This window comes from Entelurus aequoreus, linkage group LG05 (genome assembly GCF_033978785.1).
Source record: "Entelurus aequoreus isolate RoL-2023_Sb linkage group LG05, RoL_Eaeq_v1.1, whole genome shotgun sequence".
NCBI lineage: Eukaryota > Metazoa > Chordata > Actinopteri > Syngnathiformes > Syngnathidae > Entelurus > Entelurus aequoreus.
In genome coordinates this window covers 52,609,880-52,624,917 of record NC_084735.1, presented here as the reverse complement: position 1 = coordinate 52,624,917, position 15,038 = coordinate 52,609,880, and the positions used below count along the sequence as shown (strand labels likewise).

The 15,038-nt window shown below is 37.2% G+C and overlaps 1 protein-coding gene across 5 annotated transcripts in view; it reads left to right on the top strand.

Annotated features, from left to right (window-relative positions):
- dscama (Down syndrome cell adhesion molecule a) overlaps nucleotides 1-15,038 on the top strand; it is a 304,891-nt gene that overhangs the window by 237,846 nt on the left and 52,007 nt on the right. For all 5 annotated transcript variants that reach the window (XM_062048353.1, XM_062048352.1, XM_062048351.1 and 2 more), the window contains 6 exons: nucleotides 144-240; nucleotides 3,435-3,563; nucleotides 3,708-3,875; nucleotides 6,200-6,270; nucleotides 7,153-7,396; nucleotides 11,834-11,980. In XM_062048353.1, the coding sequence (XP_061904337.1) occupies nucleotides 144-240; nucleotides 3,435-3,563; nucleotides 3,708-3,875; nucleotides 6,200-6,270; nucleotides 7,153-7,396; nucleotides 11,834-11,980 (856 nt within the window). The remainder of the gene's footprint in view (nucleotides 1-143; nucleotides 241-3,434; nucleotides 3,564-3,707; nucleotides 3,876-6,199; nucleotides 6,271-7,152; nucleotides 7,397-11,833; nucleotides 11,981-15,038) is intronic.

Sequence of the window (15,038 nt, the reverse complement as noted above, 5' to 3'; positions counted from 1 at the left end):
GGATCGCAGTAAAACTTACCACCCATTCCAACATTTAACTCAATTAAAAGACTAATTTTCTCTATGCCCCCAAATTCCCACAGGAGTGTGACATTGTTAGGACATTTCATTGGTGAATAAAGTCATTGTGGTTCATCCATCAGATCATGCCCACAGTGAGAGAGGACTCTGGATTCTTTTCCTGCCATGCCATCAACTCCTTTGGAGAAGACAGAGGGATCATCCAGCTCACAGTTCAAGGTACAACTGCTGTTGACTCATGCTAGAAATTCTACAGAAGAAACTGCAAGGGTGAACACAATCTGTTCTGTGACGACGCATCCTCTGATTGGTTTAGATTAAAAGGCACAATTCTGCCTGATTGGAAATAATAGAAATGTGTTTGTAGGTCATAAATAACACTATCATATAACTTTAATAACTGTACCTATCCAGGGCAGCTATGGCTAAAATGAGGCCCTAAGCAGAATCACAAAAACATTTTCTCATTTTATTTGCGTGAAATTATTTTTGACTCAAACTTGAATGTAATTAAATTCTGGATGTTATTTCGAACGTTAAATAACGAATGCATCATAATAAAAACATAACTAAGCAACCCTTTTTGTTTCAACTCACACAATGTCAAGAGAATGATGATGATGATGAGAATTTGTGATTATATTCTTATCAGTGGCGGAGCAGGAAGGGGCTAGGAATATGTTGGCAGGAAAATTTCATGTTTTCAAACGTCACTATTTCAGATCACGGGGACCTACGCACAGTGTAGCATCAGTTTGCGATATCTAATAAAGTTAAAGTTAAAGTACCACTGATAGCCACACACACTAGGTGTGGTGAAATTACCCTCTGCATTTGACCCATCCCCTTGTTCCACCCCCTGGGAGGTGAGGAAAGCAGTGAGCAGCAGCGGTGGCCGCGCTCGGGAAACATTTGAGTGATTTAACCCCCAATTCCAACCCTTGATGCTGAGTGCCAAGCAGGGAGGTAATGGGTCCCATTTTTATAGTCTTTGGTATGACTCGGTTGGGGTTGGAACTCACGACCTACCGATCTCAGAGCGGACACTCTAACCCAGGGGTATTCAAAGTGCGGCCCGGGGGCCATTTGCGGCCCGCAGGTCATTTTTTTACGGCCCCACAGCACATTTTAAAAATACGATTGAAAAAAATAAAAAACATTAAAAGTGGTATTTAAAGAGCAAACAGGTGAAATGTAACAAGAAAATGTAGCAATGTTTACTCTAATCACACAAAGCTGCCATGTAGGCTGTTTCTTTCTTTAAAAAATAATAATGAATCAAAATCAATGTCATTATGAGTTATTGACCTATTCAAGGCTCCAATTACGTCACATTAAATATTTAGAGATATTTTGGGGGGAAAATGTTGCATATTTTGTGCTTGCCATGTAAAAAACGAGCTGTTTTTTTTAAAGAAGGGCCTAAAACGGACAAACAAAAAACATAAACAACAATAACACTTATAATTGACAGATAGATCTGAAGTTGATCTCGAGATTATTGTGTTAAAAGTAAACAGATTAAAAAAAAAAATTATAATTTATTTTTTAACACTTTAATGAGTAGGACCCTTTTGGATCCCCTACAATTTTAATGTGATTAGTTTTTAAGTGTCATTGCTCAAAAAATAATAATGAATTAAAATCAATGGTGTTATGAGTTATTGACCTTTTTAAGGCTCCTATTATTATATAATCTCAAATATCCCACTTAAAAATGTTATTGGGTGAAAATATTGCATATTTTGTGTTTTTTTCATTAAAAAAAGGGTTTTCTTTGACAAAAAGAGCATACAATTTAAATCTTTAAAAAATGTTATATTGACAGATAGACCTAATGTTGATCTAGAGCAGGGGTCACCAACGCGGTGCCCGCGGGCACCAGGTAGCCCGTAAGGACCAGATGAGTAGCCCGCTGGCCTGTTCTAAAAATAGCTCAAATAGCAGCACTTACCAGTGAGCTGCCTCTATTTTTTTAATTGTATTTATTTACTAGCAAGCTGGTCTCACTTTGCCCGACATTTTTAATTCTAAGAGAGACAAAACTCAAATAGAATTTGAAAATCCAAGAAAATATTTTAAAGACTTGGTCTTCACTTGTTTAAATAAATTCATTAATTTTTTTACTTTGCTTCTTATAACTTTCAGAAAGACAATTTCAGAGAAAAAATACAACCTTAAAAACGATTTTAGGATTTTTAAACACATATACCTTTTAAATTCCTTCCTCTTCTTTCCTGACAATTTCAATCAATGTTCAAGTAAATGTATTGTTTTTATTGTAAAGAATAATCAATACATTTTAATTTAATTCTTCATTTTAGCTTCTGTTTTTTCGAAGAAGAATATTTGTGAAATATTTCTTCAAACGTATTATGATTAAAATTCAAAAAAATTATTCTGGCAAATCTAGAAAATCTGTAGAAACAAATTTAAATCTTATTTCAAAGTCTTTTGAATTTCTTTTAAAAAATTTTGTTCTGGAAAATCTAGAAGAAATAATGATTTGTCTTTGTTAGAAATATAGCTTGGTCCAATTTGTTATATATTCTAACAAAGTGTAGATTGGATTTTAACCTATTTAAAACATGTCATCAAAATCCTAAAATGAATCTTAATCAGGAAAAATTACTAATGATGTTCCATAAATTCTTTTTTTTATTTTTTCTAAAAGATTCGAATTAGCTAGTTTCTCTCTCCTTTTTTTCGGTTGAATTTTAAAGAGTCGAAATTGAAGATAAACTATGTTTCAAAATGTAATTGTCATTTTTTTTGTGCTTTCTCCTCTTTTAAACCGTTCAATTAAGTGTAAATATCATTAATTATTAATAATAACATAGAGTTAAAGGTAAATTGAGCAAATTGGCTATTTCTGGCAATTTATTTAAGTGTGTATCAAACTGGTAGCCCTTCGCATTAATCAGTACCCAAGAAGTAGCTCTTGGTTTCAAAAAGGTTGGTGACCCCTGATCTAGAGATTTAAAAACTTGAAAAATAACACCAATAATAATACTGAATAATGACACATTTTTTATATTTTTTGGACCAAAACCCTTTGGGGTCCCCGGGATCAAGCCTGAGTGGAAGCCTAAATGTATATTTTTTATACATATACTGTATTGGTTTTTAAAATAAAAAAATATCAAAATGGCCCCTGCTAGCTTTGATTTTTCAATGTGTGGCCCTCAGTGGAAAAAGTTTGGACACCCCTGCTCTAACCACAAGGCTACTGAGCAGGCGATTAATGATAATAATGATTTTTAAAAATCCATACTCAAGAAAATTGTAATTCCCATTTTTTCTGCATGGTGCAGACCTCGATCCATAACATATTGTTGAGCTAGATCTTGTCAATCATTTGCGGCGACTGCAGTAATATGAAAGAAAATAATTGTCAACTTTGATCTTTGCAGAGCCCCCAGACCCCCCAGAGGTGGAGATCAGAGAAGTGAAAGACAGAACCATTGCCCTGCGTTGGACGATGGGATTTGATGGCAACAGCCCAATCACAGGCTTTGATATCGAAAGCAAGAACAAATCAGGTAAGGAGAAAAGATAGGCCAACATGTAGTTATGTTGTCAACATATCTAGATGTGTTTTCAGTGATGAATAATCGCAACATCCACACTTTATGTCACACTGACTTGAGCGATGTCCATAAACCGCATCCTCTCCTCTGTGACAGCCTCCTGGGACACCGCTCAGAAGACCAAAGATGTCTCACCTCAGCTCAACCAGGCCACAATCATCGACCTCCACCCCTCCTCCACCTACAACATCCGTATGTTCGCTAAGAACCTCATCGGGAAGAGTGAGGCCAGTAATGAGCTCACCATCACCACTGATGAAGCAGGTGAAATATTGCATTTTTCATTTCTTTAAAAAAATAATGGTCGCCATTTAACAATGTATGATTTGTTCTCTTAAAACTAGTAGATGCCTACTCATGTTGTGCGGATGCAATTTTATTTTTTTTAAAAAAGGTATTTGTGAGAACTTACACAATTCTCAACCGATTTTAAATTTTCAAAAACAACATTTCCATTAATAATGAATCAAAATGGGGAAACAATGGTCACCTGTTGACACATTCCCCAAATTGTCCACATTTTCAAAAAAAAAACACTCCCATTAAAAGTGAATGACAACAATTGCCACCATTTTCAACAATTTCACATTCTTAACAACAGCATTTCAAGTGTGTCAAAGTGATCAAAATGTTCATTCCCTTTGGCATACAACGGTTTTGTAATTACACATTCCAAAAATGTTCCACTTTTTCGTAATTCCACACTTTCCACAACAATATTCCCAATGAAAACCAATACTGGTTCCACATGTCTGATATTCCTCAACCGATTCAAACCATTCCAACATCGAAACATTCACCTTATTGAAAGCATCTATTTTCCATATTCCAAAAGTGCCTGGTTTTCCCAGCATTTTCAGTCCTAAAAATTCCAGTTGAAGCGATCATCATTTTTGCACGTTTCTCAAGCTATTCAAACTAGTAGTATCCCAATACAACTTTAACACTTCCTATACGATACCGATATTGGAGTTTGGCTAATACCGATACTAACCCGATACGATATCAGCCCAAATCATACGTAATTTCAATCATTTGTAGTGTGGAGAATAAGGCGTTATAAACGTTAAAGTTAAAGTACCACTTATAGTCACACACACACTAGGTGAAATTACCCTCTGCATTTGACCCATCCCCTTGTTCCACCCCCTGGGAGGTGAGGGGAGCACTGAGCAGCAGCGGTGGCCGCGCTTGGGAATCATTTTAGTGATTTAATCCCCAATTCCTGCCCTTTGATGCTGAGTGCCAAGCAGGGAGGTAATGGGTCCCATTTTTATAGTCTTTGGTATGACTCGGCCGGGGTTTGAACCCACGACCTACCAATCTCAGGGCGGAAACTCTAACCACAAGGCCTGCTCAGTGGCCACAAGGCCTGCTCAAAATTGATCGAACAGAGAACAATAGTTAGTATGAATAACACTAACCTATTTATTTACAACTGCCTGGGATAGACTTATGCTGTCTTTAAGTTGAAGTGGAGCGGTAAATGTTTTTTATTGCCACAAAAATGTATACAATTTAGCTCATGACACAGCTTTATTTGAATGATGCCTGCATGTTTGATATTGAATACTGTCTAATACGCTTCTGTCTTGGAGACTTTGCATGTTTAAGTAATATGTAACTATAGTTATTTGATACTGAAAAATTTGCTGTTTTAGACTGCAATGTTGTTTGATTAAAGGCACTTTTTATGTATGTCTAACTTGTCTGCTTAACTATTGTTTAGGTGCGAGCTCTGAGTAGCCTATAGCCTATAGTTTACCTTTTGTAAATGACTTGACTAAAATGCAAGAAAAGACCCTTCTTGTGTGCCTTTTGGAGCTTTAGATGTTAACATGCTGCAGGACTGCATCGCACCTTTTATATTGGAAAGTTTGAACGCAAGCCGATATAATCAGATACTTGTCCGATACCAATAACCGATATCAATATTGGACCAGGACACCCCTAACTTTAAGCAAAATTCAGGAAATAAAAATTCCCCATGAAACATTTCAGTTCTTCAACCTTCTCACACAATTTCTACGCAAATGCCGTCTCTATCAAGGGGATGGGTCAAATGCAGAGGACAAATTTCACCACACCTAGTGTGTGTTTGACAATCATTGGTACTTTAACTTTTTAACTTTAAATGGCACAAGTTGGCACTGCCTCTCAAAAGGTTATGTGAATAAAGGATCCAAAAACCCAAATGCAGACATAAAGGGGAAGACCAGAAGCAAAAGGAGGGACTGTTATGGGGCGATTCATTAACATGGCAGTGACATCAGCCCCATTGGCTCTGTTGCATTATTGAACACACGCTGACCTTGCACTAAAAGCAGAACTTTTCAATTAGCGGCCTCAGTAGTAAATGTCACACAATGGTCAATAGAGTGGGTCCGGACCCTTTTCCGCAAATTAGCCCCCATTCCATTCATCTCCTCGCAGAGCACTTCTACTCAACCCCGGATCGTCCCCTTTTAAAAGACACTCATCACATTAGCGGTAACAGCCAGGTCCACATACACTTAAACATTTTGTATTTGTCTTTCGCAGACTGCTTTTTTGATAATGAACTCAACGATTTGTAATTTTGTCCTCAGCTCCTGACGGACCACCTCAGGACGTGCAGCTTGAAGCCCTCTCCTCTCAGAGCATCAAAGTTTCCTGGAGGGTAAGTTGCGACTTTGCTTTCATACTGCCCACCACAAATAAACCGTCTGTAGTTTGAGTTTGAGTTATTTTGGAACATGCATGCATACAACCTGATACATCACAATTTCCAGTTTCTCTATTCAACATGTTCGAAAAGGAGTAGGAAGAAGCAGAGCTTATTTAATCCTACCCCTTTTCCTTTACATAGCAGTTGCTAAAACTTTTGTTCACTTCCTGTTCTCAATTTATTCACAATATACTCCATAATTAATAACAATAAAAATAAATAAATAATAATTGGTGAATTAAGTTATATTTCATATGGTGAGATAAATAAGATTATCTAGAAAATGAATGGATGGATGAAATAAATTCAGAATGTTTATCATGGTTCTTCTTCTTTGTACTTTGTAAAGATTTTAAGTTGGAAGAGTGTCTTGAAGTGGATTATATTAGTACATTGTTTTATTTCTTTGCTTATCCATTCCATAATTTAATTCCACATACTGATATACTGAAGGTCTTAAGTGTTGTACGTGCATCCAAATGTTTTAAATTACATTTTTCTCTAAGATTATATTTCTACTCTACTACAATAACTCTGATATGGTAACACTAGTGAGCAGTAGAGAATACAGAGTGATTTTTGGTCTAGAACATGTTTTGCTTCATTCATTATTGATGTGTTTCTTGCTACTTTATGTTGTATATTTTTTACATGAGATTTCTAGTTGAAGTACAAAGCAGTACTTTGGAATTATTCTTAACACCTACAATATGATACAGTTGAAGTAATATGTATAATATCTCTGACCATGATTATTATACTGTTTTAATGTAAATAAAGATTTCTTGACATTTTTCATTAGATTAACTGCCATAGCATTTACTTCTCTGCTAGGCACCCAAGAAGCACCTACAGAATGGAGCAATCAAAGGCTACCAGGTGGGCTACAGGGAGTACAGTTCAGGTGGAAACTACCAGTTCAGCGTCATCAGTGTGGAAACAACAGGGGACAATGCAGAAAGCCTGGTACTGGACAACCTCAAGAAGTTTACCCAGTACGGGGTTGTGGTGCAGGCTAGCAACAGTGCAGGGACTGGGCCCTCTTCTACAGAGGTGGCTGCCACCACACTGGAGGATGGTAAGAAAACACTTTTAACTTGCATTAATAGGCAACATTCTGACGTTAAATGACGGATATATCTGTGGTTGGGGGCGGGGGGCGTGGTTAAGAGGGGAGAAGTATATTTACAGCTAGAATTCACCAGCTCGAGTATTTCATATATATTTCATATATATATATATATATATATATATATATATATATATATATATATATATATATATATATACTGTATATATATATATATATTTCATATATATATATATATATATATATATATATATATATATATATATATATATATATATATATATATATATATATATATATATATATATATATATATGAAATACTTGACTTTCAGTGAATTCTAGCTATATATATATATATATATATATATTTTATTATACATATAAATAAAATAAATATTTGAATTTAAGTGCCCTGGAGGCTATCCAGTAGATGGCAGTATATGGGGCGGTATAGCTCGGTTGGTAGAGCGGCCGTGCCAGCAACTTGAGGGTTGCAGGTTCGATCCCCGCTTCTGCCATCCTAGTCACTGCCGTTGTGTCCTTGGGCAAGACACTTTACCCACCTGCTCCCAGTGCCACCCACACTGGTTTGAATGTAACTTAGATATTGTGTTTCACTATGTAAAGCGCTTTGAGTCACTTGAGAAAAAGCGCTATATAAATGTAATTCACTTCACTTCACTTCAGTATTGTCCTGTTTAAGAGTGTCACAACATTGCTGTTTACGGCAGACGAACTGCTTTACGGTAGACGAAAACGTGACTGCTGATGTTGTGTGTTGTTACCGCGCTGGGAGGACGTTAATGAAACTGCCTAACAATAAACCCACATTAGAAACCAAGAACTCGCCCTCGATCATTCTACAGTTATAACGTGATTGGGCAGGCACGCTGTTTGTATTGTGGGAAAGCGGACGTGAAAACAGACTGTCGCCGCTGTCCTCACTCAGGTCCGCCTGGAGCTGGAGGAGGCGTGGCCTCCAGCTCCGCCTGAATTCCGGGAGATTTTCGGGAGAAAATTTCTTCCGGGAGGTTTTCGGGAGAGGCGCTGAATTCCGGGAGTCTCCTGGAAAATCCGGGAGGGTTGGCAAGTATGCCATAAACTAACCCATAAAAGAAAATGTTCGTTGACGTAACTAAATATCTCCACCAATTTCCGGGACTGATGAGCATCCCAAATACACAAAAACAGGATCCAACAAGTAAGAAAAGTAGGTTTTGTATAATATGATCCCAACTTAAGAGGTGTTTTAAGATAAGAAAAAAAAAAAGCCTTTGAAATAATATAAGAAAAGTCAAACATAATCTCCAATCTTCTTTAAAACAAACATTTAGCTATGCTCAATTATTTAGCTAACAAAAACACAAAAGAACAAAATGTGAAATTAAGTGCCCTGGTTTAAGAGGAGATGTATAAACATCAGCAGCAACATGAAAATAAATTACTGTTAACAATAAACATTAATATAGGACATACACACCAAGAACAAGAACACCAACTTGCCAACTACTTCATAATGCTGTGTGACAGGCTGTGTTCTGAAAATTACTTTTAAAAAGTAATTAGTTATGGTTACTAGTTACTTTACCAGAAAATTAATTGCATTACTAATGGAATTACTTGTTAATAAATATAATTAATTACAAGGGAAAGTAATTATAGTGTTACTTTAAAAAAAAATTCATATACAGTATCTGGCACAATTCAGATACATTTCAGTGTGTGCCTTTTAAAAGGCGGTGCCTGTTGCCTAGTGACCTGTGACGTTTTGTATAGCTTGTTTTATATTAATTGATTGAAGAATTATAGTAGGTATAGTTTAATTGTAATATTTGACAACCTATTTAAGAAAAAGATACGCTTTTTGAAATGTGCTAGCTTACTTGACACACCGCCATTTCGGTTAGGCCATATCCTGAGATAGTCACATGACAACCACTTCCAAATGTTTCCTATTGCTGGGTTGCATATGATGTCACAACCATTTTTCTTCTTTGCATCTTAATTCTCATGATGATCAACAAGTTTGAGCGTAGCATTAAAACAAGTGAGAATGAATGTAGAGTTTAAGCAGAAAATGCAGTATTGCTGTTCTGTTCTTGGGTGTTCCAGTCGTTCAAATAGAGGGATAGGAAAGAGCTTTCATTGAGTCCTGAATGTCGGGGGAAAACAAAAGTGTGTCGAAGCAAATGGCTGTTAAAACTATCACTTTCATCATCTTGTGGAAAACAGTCGGACCTGCTTGTGTGTGCAGCCATCACTTTGTAAAATATTAGTTGGAACATTTGATTTGTTTGAGAACCTTTTTGTGATGCAATCAAGCTTATTCTCTACTATATTAGTAGTGTTAAAGAGCAGAACTAAACGTGAAAGGACAAGAGTGTCATGATCTGTTCACACCAGATCATGTCTTATTTTGAATTTGCTGGTATTTTCCTGTGTTAAGTGTCTTCCATCCATCCATTTTCTACCGCTTGTCCCTTACGGGGTCGCGGGGGTGCTGCATTCGGGCAGAAGGCGGTGTACACCCTGGACAAGTTGCCACCTCATCGCAGGGCCAACACAGATAGACATGAGTTCCTTTTATTTTGGTTGCACTTCCTGTTCCTTGTTTGCAATCAACACAATTTAAGTTCTGCTGTTGTTGCTGGCTGGTGTCGGAACATTGTTTTTGGTTTTTTTAATGCATCATGTTGGTAAACCTTTGCCATCCTCCAGCATTCTGTTTAGTTTTTTTTTTATTTCATAGCCTTCCCTATGCTTCGGTGCTTTTCCTGCTGCACTCATCTTCTGATTGTTTTTAGATTAAATACCTTTTTCACCTGCACGCTGTCTCCTGCTGCCTTCTGCACTTAGGATCACCACAACCACCGCTGCAATGTGACCTCAATGCCACAAAGAGATCGCATTAGTTTGTGTTCTTTCGTGGTTGCTATGTCTAAATGAACTATATAGACCTGGTTGTGCAAATACACTAACGTCATATTAAGTCCTAGGAATAAATATTGTGATTGTTGATCCAATCCACCACGTTTTCGTTGTCAATTTTCATAACACAAACTAAAAGCAGTTATTGCTGTGCAGAAAGTGCTTTATTCGACACGGATGACCACATTATACCGCTTTTGGTGATATTCGTTAGCATCAAGAAAATATCCTCAATAGTGTATAACTAAATGAATACATCTCTCGTAGGCTCAACAGCATTTACTGAATCCTGATATCGCTAGCAAACATTGCTGAACAACAGGGACATTTATAGCTAAATAATGAGATCAGATAAGAACTTCACACCATAAAAACAACTGCAGACATGAATTGTAGAAGAGACTAATATTTGTAGCAGGAAATCAAAATCAAGCAAACTTATCCTTTTTTCATTAGCGTCACGATCACAACAGCTCGGCACTTGTTATGTCAATCAAATACGTTACTTAGCAATGCACAAATAAGTCGAACATTGCCTGTCACTGATTAATGCTTAATTTGTGGACCCCTCAGATGTAAAGACATGATGTGCCTCCAATCTTTTCCTCTCTAAATACCATGTCAGTGTCAAATGAAGTGAGGTCGAGGCGAGCAGTAATGTCTTTGTGATAATGAATGGTTAATCCGTCAAAAAGATTTTTCTGTATAAATCCTATCCATCCCATTTAAATATTTTTTTTCATGATCGTTTATATATTTTTTTCTAAACCTTTAAAAATACGCCCAAATCTGCACTCATGCAGGTAAATAAACAGTAGCCTAATGGGACTCTAGACCACCACCTGTAATCTGATATCTAATTCTAGGTCATGTGATTTTAACCCCACAATACTTCACTTGAGGACTTCATGAGTTAAGTCATGCTCAAAACCGTATAGGACACATTTGAGAACATTTAAGGCGTTGATGATACACATTTTTATGGGTTAATAATTGAGTTAAAGGATTTACAGAGTTGTTGTAGTACTTTGTAGGTTTAAAAGTAACATACTGTATTTTGTAAGTAAAGGTCATGAACAACATGCATCTTTTTTCAACCTGGCTCCTTGTGAAGAGGCAAAAATGTGATCTGAAATGAATTGTTACTTCCACATAATGTACCTTCTTTCCTGCGGTAGAATAAAATAGAAAATACTGGTAACACTTTAGTATGGGGAACATATTCTAAGTAACAAAGACTTAATTTAGAGTTATTTGGTTAGGGTTAGGGTTAGGTTTAGGGTTAGGGTTATCCTTACTGGTTGTATAATAAGGCCATGCAGAATAAAGCATTAATAAGTACTTAAAAATGACTAATTAAGAGCCAATATGTTACTAATTTGCATTATAATAAGCAACTATGTAATGGTGAATGTGTTCCCCATATAAAGTGTTACCAAAATACTTACTCCAGTAGTTTGTGGTCAACATGTCACCTCTTCTGTTTCCCCCTCAGTACCAAGTCGTCCTCCAGAGAACGTCCAAGCCATGGCTACGTTCCCAGAGGTTATCTCCCTGTCCTGGCTGACCCCACCTAAGGATGCACTGAACGGAAACCTTCTGGGTTTCAGAGTTATCTACTGGGCCAACCTGCCTGATGGAGGTACGTTCACAATCACTCCCATCTTATTAAAAAGACGGTGAAATGTGTGCCACACTCTTTGGAAATGATATGACTAACACATTCTCTCGCTTGCAGCAGTGGTTCAGTCTTACCCTGACTCAGTTGTTTTTTTATGAAATTATTTCAGCATATTGTTAAAAAATTGCTGCGAGCTAAAGACGGTGTGATGCTGAGTAATGAGGCTTGTTACCAAAAACGGTGAGTAAGACGTAGTTCGGAGTGCCCCCAGTTGCATTGTGGGCACAGGGAATCCTTTCTTTTGCAGACATTTTAGTTAAAGCCCTTGTCCTGTTGTTGACGTGGGACAACATGCAATTCCATTGTCACATGCTGTGTTTGCGTGAGTGGAATTGGTTGTGACAGTGTAATTACCTTTGACCCCTGCCCTGTCACATCATGTTGGCCTGCATGTTGTATGTGAATGCTAACGACTTGACAGCCATGAGGAGTTTGCATGGAAACAGGCTGGAGTGGATGAGTGCTGCAAGAAAAATAATAGTAACAATGTCAGTTTTAATGATAGTATATCCCTGAGTACAGGGCCCTCAATTGGTTTTGGGGTCCTCTATTTCTGCTAATAATATTAATTGTTGATCATTCCCACACCTACTATAAACTAATTATGGCTCTGGCAGTGTTGTTTACATTATCTCATTGTTAGCCTGGCATGTCTTTACATATGACATGTCATTTAAAAAATACATGGTGGTGGGACAGTTAAGAACATAATACTAATGCAAGGGTCTAGGGTGCCACATATGGTTCCTAATTTCAAAATGTAGAACATTCAGCTACAAGAGTGGCCTGGGGTTGATTGTCCAAGTTATAAAGCTTTGTATTTACAGTAAAAGAGTCATCTTGTCTCATCAGTCTTGTACATTTTAGTCTTAAATAACCTGTTTCACTTTTTAGCTAATTGTTATTATTTAATCATTACATTCAATTGATAGAGCACAGTCCAAAGTAAAATTCCTTGTTTTAAACATACCTGGCCAATAAAGCTGTTTTTGATTTGGTTTATTATTATTACAGCAATGTGCAAAAAATACTTTGTATTGCAAGAAAACAATTGAATATATACAAAAGTAACAAATTCAATTGTACAAAAACAAACATAATTAAATAAAATATCAAGCAAACACTACAATTAATGAACAGAGGTAACAAAATGGTTTAAAAACAAATATTAAGTTGAAGAACTATGTATTAAAACTATGCAAATGTACATAACTATGTGCAAAAAGTTAGGAGGAAAAAAAATCAAAATAAAACTCCCTTAATCCACACATTTGACAATTACATTACATTGTTGTTCCTCTGTTCTTCCTTAATACTCTACCCACTCCTTAAAGTACCAGTAGAGTGGAAAAACAAGTTGCCTCTATGTTGAAGCTATTATCATATACATCTGATGTATGACACCGAAAGATTTTCAGAGTTTGACAGTAAATAGATATGATCAAAAAAGTATCAATCTCACAGAGATTCCCGAGCCATTTTGAGAGATAATGAGGAAGGCATCGCATGACGTAGGAACCAAAGATCCCTTCATTGTCATCATGCAGACTTTGTGTGAGGCAACAATGATTACTTTGGAAAAAGTATGATCCAGAAACCTATATTGTTGTTCCTGAATGTAAGAAGGATGAGCTACTAGTTTTAGAAGCTCTGCTAAACAGATCCAGCTCTAGTGAAACACTAAGCATCATCTATAGCTAAGTGCTAAACAAGAAATACAAACTACAAACATAATAAAACAATAGCTTACTGTACAATGTCTGCTCTTACTTCGATGACGACTGATAGGGTGTCCACATCTTCCTGTTTATATGAAGAAATAATCATGATTCACACGAAGGGTTAACAATACACTGTCTTCGGTTGTGTGTTTGTGTCCATCTACGGGTATAAATTGAATGTCACAAATTAACTTTTATATTCAAGGCTAAATCCTCCTAATATACAGATGAGCGGCATGATTTATAATCTAGAAGAATTTTGACGAGGAAGCAGCAGGACATCGCGGCCAGCTCACAGAAAAAGCACCACAGGGTTACTTAGCTGTGTGTATCATTGCGCCGCTAAAAAATAGTCCGCCTGCTTTAGCACTTATAAGAACAACATTGCTAATATTTGGTTAATATTCAGGTCTCAATATGTATAAAGAGAATTGTTGGCGAGTTTTGGGTGGTTATTTAGAGGGTTTTGTGGGTGGAATAAAGAGCCCCCATTGACTACATTGTTAGCGGACTTTTTACGTGTTTTTATTTATTTACGACTTAGAAGTAGGGATGATGTTCGAAAACCGGTTCTCCCGATGCTTCGATAAGAAAAGAACCGATTCCATGGATTCAAATCCCTTTTTGAGAACCGGTTCCCGTTATTGAAGCCACTATACCGTATTTCCACGACCATAGGGCGCACCGTATTAAAAGACGCCGTGTCAGTTATGGGTGCTATTTCAATCAATCAATCAATCAATGTTTATTTATATAGCCCTAAATCACAAGTGTCTCAAAGGGCTGTACAAGCCACAACGACATCCTCGGTACAGAGCCCACATACGGGCAAGGAAAACTCACCCCAGTGGGACGTCAATGTGAATGACTATGAGAAACCTTGGAGAGGACCGCATATGTGGGTAACCCCCCCCCCCTCTAGGGGAGACCGAAAGCAATGGATGTCGAGTGGGTCTGACATAATATTGTGAAAGTCCAACACATCAGCGAAAGTCCAGTCCATGGTGGGGCCAGCAGGAACCATCCCGAGCGGAGACGGGTCAGCAGCGTAGAGATGTCCCCATCCGATGAACAGGCTAGCGGTCCACCCCGGAGCAGAGTAGAAAAGAAAAGAAAAGAAACGGCAGATCAACTGGTCTAAAAAGGGAGTCTATTTAAAGGCTAGAGTATACAAATGAGTTTTAAGATGAGACTTAAATGCTTCTACTGAGGTAGCATCTCTAACTTTTACCGGGAGGGCATTCCATAGTATTGGAGCCCGAATAGAAAACGCTCTATAGCCCGCAGACTTTTTTTGA